We start from the raw sequence: 7,843 nt of genomic DNA on the forward strand, positions 1-7,843 counted from the left end.
GTCTAGTCTATAGTCTAGTCTATAGTCTAGTCTATAGTCTAGTCTATAGTCTAGTTCTATAGTCTAGTCTATAGTCTAGTCTATAGTCTAGTCTATAGTCTAGTCTAGTCTAGTATAGTCTAGTCTATAGTCTAGTCTATAGTCTAGTCTATAGTCTAGTCTATAGTCTAGTCTATAGTCTAGTCTATAGTCTAGTCTCTATAGTCTAGTCTATAGTCTAGTCTATAGTCTAGTCTATAGTCTAGTCTATAATCTAGTCTATAGTCTAGTCTATAGTCTAGTCTATAGTCTAGTCTATAGTCTAGTCTATAGTCTAGTCTATAGTCTAGTCTATAGTCTAGTCTATAGTCTAGTCTATAGTCTAGTCTATAGTCTAGTCTATAGTCTAGTCTATAGTCTAGTCTATAGTCTAGTCTATAGTCTAGTCTATAGTCTAGTCTATAGTCTAGTCTATAGTCTAGTCTATAGTCCAGTCTATAGTCTAGTCTATAGTCTAGTCTATAGTCCAGTCTATAGTCTAGTCTATAGTCTAGTCTATAGTCTAGTCTATAGTCTAGTCTATAGTCTAGTCTATAGTCTAGTCTATAGTCTAGTCTATAGTCTAGTCTATAGTCTAGTCTATAGTCTAGTCTATAGTCTAGTCTATAGTCTAGTCTATAGTCTAGTCTATAGTCTAGTCTATAGTCTAGTCTATAGTCTAGTCTATAGTCTAGTCTATAGTCTAGTCTATAGTCTAGTCTATAGTCTAGTCTATAGTCTAGTCTATAGTCTAGTCTATAGTCTAGTCTATAGTCTAGTCTATAGTCTAGTCTATAGTCTAGTCTATAGTCTAGTCTATAGTAGTCTATAGTCTAGTCTATAGTCTAGTCTATAGTCTAGTCTATAGTCTAGTCTATAGTCTAGTCTATAGTCTAGTCTATAGTCTAGTCTATAGTCTAGTCTAGTCTAGTCTATAGTCTAGTCTATAGTCTAGTCTATAGTCTAGTCTATAGTCTAGTCTATAGTCTAGTCTATAGTCTAGTCTATAGTCTAGTCTATAGTCTAGTCTATAGTCTAGTCTATAGTCTAGTCTATAGTCTAGTCTATAGTCTAGTCTATAGTCTAGTCTATAGTCTAGTCTATAGTCTAGTCTATAGTCTAGTCTATAGTCTAGTCTATAGTCTAGTCTATAGTCTAGTCTATAGTCTAGTCTATAGTCTAGTCTATAGTCTAGTCTATAGTCTAGTCTATAGTCTAGTCTATAGTCTAGTCTATAGTCTAGTCTATAGTCTAGTCTATAGTCTAGTCTATAGTCTAGTCTATAGTCTAGTCTATAGTCTAGTCTATAGTCTAGTCTATAGTCTAGTCTATAGTCTAGTCTACAGTCTAGTCTATAGTCTAGTCATAGTCTAGTCTATAGTCTAGTCTATAGTCTAGTCTATGTCTAGTCTATAGTCTAGTCTATAGTCTAGTCTATAGCTAGTCTATAGTCTAGTCTATAGTCTAGTCTATAGTGTAGTCTATAGTCTAGTCTATAGTCTAGTCTATAGTCTAGTCTATAGTCTAGTCTATAGTCTCGTCTATAGTCTAGTCTATAGTCTCGTCTATAGTCTCGTCTATAGTCTAGTCTATAGTCTTGTCTATATTCTAGTCTATAGTCTTGTCTATAGTCTCGTCTATAGTCTAGTCTATATTCTAGTCTGTAGTCTAGTCTATAGTCTAGTCTGTAGTCTAGTCTATAGTCTAGTCTATATTCTAGTCTATATTCTAGTCTATAGTCTAGTCTATAGTCTAGTCTATAGTCTAGTCTATAGTCTAGTCTATAGTGTAGTCTATAGTCTAGTCTATAGTCTAGTCTATAGTCTAGTCTATAGTCTAGTCTATAGTCTAGTCTATAGTCTAGTCTATAGTCTAGTCTATAGTCTAGTCTATAGTCTAGTCTATAGTCTAGTCTATAGTCTAGTCTATAGTCTAGTTTATAGTCTAGTATACAGGCTTTAGTAGGATAGATTTTAAATAATAATCTAGCCTGTAAACAAGTCAGAATCTAACTAAACTATAGTCCAAACTTTAAATGTACATTTTCTTTAAAAAAGTAGTGATATCATAAATTATATATAAATATTTATTAAAAAAAATGTGTATTTAATTTAATTAATTAAATAATAAATTATTTTAAAATTAATTAAAAGTATAATTATTTTTGACTTACCTCCTTAACTCCCTTTAAATGTTGCCAATTATTTCGTATAATTTCCTCAGTATGGTAATCATTGCCTCATGTAAACAAACCGCTGCTCTTCATAAAAAACTTAAACCAAACAACAACAACAAAGACTCACTTATTTTACTCTGCTCTTAAAATTCTTTTTTCTTATTTCTTTCTCTTGCCTTTTTAAAAACAATAACAAAACACTTGCCTTTTATGTCCAATGCATTTTGCAGTCGTTGGTGACAAACACAACAACAAACACACAGAAGAATAAAGACAAGAATATGCAAAACTTAAAACACAAACAACAAACACTACACTAAATAAAGCAATATGGAGGAAATTTTTTTCTTTGACTAGAACACTTTCTTTTACACTTAATTTTTTACTTTTATTTAAAGTTTTATGATTATCTTTTATAATCATTTTATTACTTGCACTTTTAGCTACATTTTGATATACATTTTATTATATTTAAACACTTGTAACTATTATTAATTAATTTTAATCAGGACAAACACGAGTTTTAATGCGTAAGTTTAAGAAATCCACGAGAAACTGAAATAATTGAAAAGAAATTGAAAGCCTATTAAGTGGGAGTAGGGTAGCCACATTCCTGTGTTTGCTTTAACATGGGGAAAATGAAGGGGTTAAGGAAATTTCCTGTATTTAGTGATTTTTTAAGCTAATTGATAAATTTACTTGTAAAATTATTTGTTAAAAGGGGAAATAGGTTTAATTTGTTAATTTTAAACCATAGTTTAGTATATTGTCTGGACTATTATCTACAGTATGGACTTTAGTGTAGTCCTAGGTCTAGACTATAGAGTCTTGTATATAGTCTGGACTATTATCAATGCTATTATTTGGATAATAGTGTCATCTATAGTCTAGACTATAGATTTTATATATAGTCAAGTCTAAACATAATATCGGCTATAGTCTTGACAATAGTTTAGTCTATAGTCTGGACTATTGTCTAGTCCATAGTCTTGACTACAGTTTAGACTATAATTTACTATATTGTGCAGGCTAAAGTCTTGTATATAGTCAGGACTGTTGTCTAGCCTATAATGTGAACCCTAGCATGAACAATAGTCTAATCTAGTCTAAACTTAGTTCGGATTATAGTTTAGTCTGTGGTCTAGACTATAATAGTCTGGTCTATAATCTCGACTATAGTCTGTACTCAAGTTTAGAGTATGGGCTATAGTCCATTCTATAGTCTAGACTATAGTCTAGTTTATAGTCTGGAGTATAGTGTAGTCAATGGACTGGACCATAGTCTATTATATAGTCTGGACTATAGCTTAGTCCATAGTCTGGACCATTGTCTATTCTATAGTCTGGCGCAAAGTTTAGCCTATAGCCTAGTCTATAGTCTATAGTCTGGACTATAGCCTTGTCTATAGACTATGCTATAGTCAGGACTATAGTCTAGTCCATAGTCTTACCATTGTCTATTCTATAGTCTGGCGTATAATTTAGTCTATAGTCTTGTCTATAATCTGGACTATAGTCTAGTCTATAGTCTAGTCTATAGTCTAGTCTAGTCTATAGTCTAGTCTATACTCTGAACTATAGTGGAGTCAATAGTCTGGATTATAGTTTAGACTGTAGTCTTGGTAGTCTTCTATAGTCTGGAGTATAGTTTAGTCTATAGTCCGGACTATAGTGTAGTCAATAGTCTAGATTATATTTTAGACTATAGTCTGGACTACAGTTTAGACTATAGTCTGGACTATAGCCTAGTCTTGTCTAAAGTCTAGGCTATATTCTGTACTATAGTCTTGTATACAGTATGAACAATAGTTTAGTCTATATATTAAGCCTGTACTATAGTCTAATCTATGGACTGGTCTATATACTACTATACAGTCTGAACTATAGTTTAGGCTATAGTCATACCTGTAGTCTGTAAAGAAGACTTAAAGTAGTATTAACTACTTAAAGTCTTGTTTAGAAACTGATTTATAGACTATAGCATTTAGTCTGGCCTATAGTCTAGTCCATAGTCTGGACTATAGCTTAAAGCATAGTCTGAACTATAGTATGTTCTGTCGTTTAGATTATAGTCTAGTTAATAGTTCGGACTATTGTCTAGTCTATATTCCGAACTATATTCTAGTCTATAGTCTGAACTTTAGTCGGGTTTAATCTATAGTTTATATTAAATAAACTGAACTATAACGACTATAACGACTCAGTCAAGACTACTACTATATACATATTTTACATAGGCCGAAAGGTCCTAGTGTCTAATCTTAATTTCAAAATGAAAAATTCTGAATATTTTGTAAAGTTTGACGCAATTTATTTAAAATTTAGAAATTTACATATCTCCGCGGAAACATTTTGGGTAACTGATATTTTGACAGTTGGCCTCATCCACAATATGGAAAACTTAAAAGATTTAATAAAAAAATATCCATTAGTTTCAAAAATATTCTGAAATTTTTTCTGCTTAACTTACTTTTCTGTGTATTCACCACAATTATAGATGGTCAATTCACATTGACTTTCAAATTCCCGATAACAGCGACCATTATAACCACAAACGGTTACATCGAGAGGATTACAAATAAAATTACATTTCTGAGAGCCTTCGGCTTGCACGTTACGACGATTATCGAGAGAGCGTACTAAACGTTGTTGGTTGGCTACTTGAGAGGCTTGAGAGAGGTCTTCTTTAATCTCCTGACCTAAAGATCCTTGCAGCAGGAGGAACACAGCTTAAAGAGAAGAAATTTAGCAGAAACTTTTAAATTTCTAAGGAAAGGAGTCTTACCAAATATAATTAAAAATTTCATGTTGTTGTTGAGTTTACAGTGAGAATACTACTTGTATATAGCCAAACTGATAATGGCTTTTATATACCTTAAGTTTGATCATTTTGAAGGCCCCTTAATTCTTTTATTTGCAAAAAGGATTATGCAATTTTATGTCAAATTATGTAAAGTAACCAGCATAAGTTTGTTCAATGCAAATTTTATGAATTTATTAAATATATTGAATAATGCTGAATATATGGGGGACTAAATTTAGAACCAGACAAAGTGCTTCAAAATTGTAAGAAAAACGATTAAAAATAATTATCTGAATTTAATTAAACCAATTAATATGCAAGCATTTACATCGTTCAGATTTGAAATTATTTCAAACCGGTTTGTTTGAACTCAATATTTAAACGTCTTGAAAAGCAAACATTTTGTTACGACATTTTTTACAACATTTTTGTCTGGTTCTAAATTTAGTAACTCGTAAATTCACCACATTCCAAACATGTGTTCCGAATTAAAGAATTGTTATTAAAATTTAAAATTAATTTATTCTTTATAAAAATATTAATAAACTGGTTGCTGGGGAAATTTCTATATAAAATTGCATAATCCAAATTAAACTTAAAGGAATTTATGGGTCACTATATTCAGTAAAAGACTTTTTTGCTTCAGTATATAAAAGTCAATGACAGTTGGTAAACCACAATTAGTAAAACCACTGTGAACTCTTCAACAACATGAAATTTTTAGGAGTTTTTGGTAAGAGTCCATTCTTTTTAAAGGAACCTACAAAAAATCTACTAATATTCTTTATCTTCAAGTTGTTCTCTTCATCCTGCAAACAATTGCTGGTCAGGAAGTCGTTAAAAAGCATCATACTCCCGGTCACATTGAAGATCAACAGGAAAATCACGATCAATTTGAAAACAACCAACAACCTCTGGTATCACAACAAATTCCTCAACAACCTACAGCAGAAACTCCCCACTCAAACGTTCAAGTACAACCTTCCCAAGAGCCCTCCCAAGTATCAGTACAAATTCCCCCTAAAGTACAACAAGTAGTTACTCAAGTCTCTCAACATATACCCGTAGTCTTGGCACAACATCTAGCCAATCAAAATCGTGTTGTACGCTCGCTTCAGAATCGTCGTAACTTGCCAAACATGGATTTGAAAGGACTTCGCAAATGTGATTTCATATGCAATGCTGTCGATGTTACAGTCTGCGGTTATAATGGACGCTGTTATCGGGAATTTGAAAGTCAATGTGAATTGAGTGCTTATAATTGTTTGAATACACAGAAAGGTAGGATGGTGGAAAAAAAAATTCTTTATAAAATTTATAAACTAATGGAACCTTAAAATTTCTATTCCAAAGCATTCTATGTTGTGGATGGTTCAAACTGTCAGGACATAAGTTATCCTACATGTTATCCAGGAGATATATAAAATTACTGGGAATAGGAAACAATATAAACTGAGTCAAATTTAATAAAAATACTTTGAAGTCGAAAATTTCAATAATAATTTTGTTTTGTAATTTATTTAGATAAATCTTTCGACTAAAACCGTAATACAGGCTAGACTATAGACTAGACTATAGGCTAGACTATAGGCAAGACTATAGACTAGACTATAGACTAGACTATAGACTTAACTATAGACTAGACTATAGACTGCACCATAGACTAGACTATAGAGTAGACTATAGACTAGACTATAGAGTAGACTATAGACTAGACTATAGACTAGACTATAGACTAGACTATAGACTAGACTATAGACTAGACTATAGACTAGACTATAGACTAGACTATAGACTAGACTATAGACTAGACTATAGACTAGACTATAGACTAGTCTATAGACTAGACTATAGACTAGACTATAGACTAGACTATAGACTAGACTATAGACTAGACTATAGACTAGACTATAGACTAGACTATAGACTAGACTATAGACTAGACTATAGACTAGACTATAGACTAGACTATAGACTAGACTATAGACTAGACTATAGACTAGACTATAGACTAGATTATAGACTAGACTTTAGACTAGACTATAGACTAGACTATAGACTAGACTATAGACTAGACTATAGACTAGACTATAGACTAGACTATAGACTAGACTATAGACTAGACTATAGACTAGACTATAGACTAGACTATAGACTAGACTATAGACTAGACTATAGACTAGACTATAGACTAGACTATAGACTGACTATAGACTAGACTATAGACTAGACTATAGACTAGACTATAGACTAGACTATAGACTAGACTATAGACTAGACTATAGACTAGACTATAGACTAGACTATAGACTAGACTATAGACTAGACTATAGACTAGACTATAGACTAGACTATAGACTAGACTATAGACTAGACTATAGACTAGACTATAGACTAGACTATAGACTAGACTATAGACTAGACTATAGACTAGACTATAGACTAGACTATAGACTAGACTATAGACTAGACTATAGACTAGACTATAGACTAGACTATAGACTAGACTATAGACTAGACTATAGACTAGACTATAGACTAGACTATAGACTAGACTATAGACTAGACTATAGACTAGACTATAGACTAGACTATAGACTAGACTAGACTATAGACTAGACTATAGACTAGACTATAGACTAGACTATAGACTAGACTATAGACTAGACTATAGACTAGACTATAGACTAGACTATAGACTAGACTATAGACTAGACTATAGACTAGACTATAGACTAGACTATAGACTAGACTATAGACTAGACTATAGACTAGACTATAGACTAGACTATAGACTAGACAATAGACTAGACTATAGACTAGACTATAGACTAGACTATAGACTA

General features: G+C 32.0%; 1 protein-coding gene across 1 annotated transcript; it reads left to right on the top strand.

The window, feature by feature from the left end:
- The first annotated feature begins 5,656 nt into the window (after positions 1 to 5,656).
- LOC119609543 lies at positions 5,657 to 6,421 on the top strand. The gene is made up of 3 exons (XM_037964376.1): positions 5,657 to 5,730; positions 5,793 to 6,278; positions 6,351 to 6,421. The coding sequence occupies exons 1-3, from the start codon at positions 5,709 to 5,711 to the stop codon at positions 6,419 to 6,421; spliced, it is 579 nt and encodes a 192-aa protein (XP_037820304.1). The 5' UTR covers positions 5,657 to 5,708.
- The last annotated feature ends 1,422 nt before the right edge of the window (positions 6,422 to 7,843 follow it).

The sequence above is a fragment of the Lucilia sericata genome, unplaced genomic scaffold, assembly GCF_015586225.1.
Source record: "Lucilia sericata isolate MDLA Ls3-8-SP2 unplaced genomic scaffold, ASM1558622v1 Contig001002F_arrow, whole genome shotgun sequence".
Lineage (NCBI taxonomy): Eukaryota > Metazoa > Arthropoda > Insecta > Diptera > Calliphoridae > Lucilia > Lucilia sericata.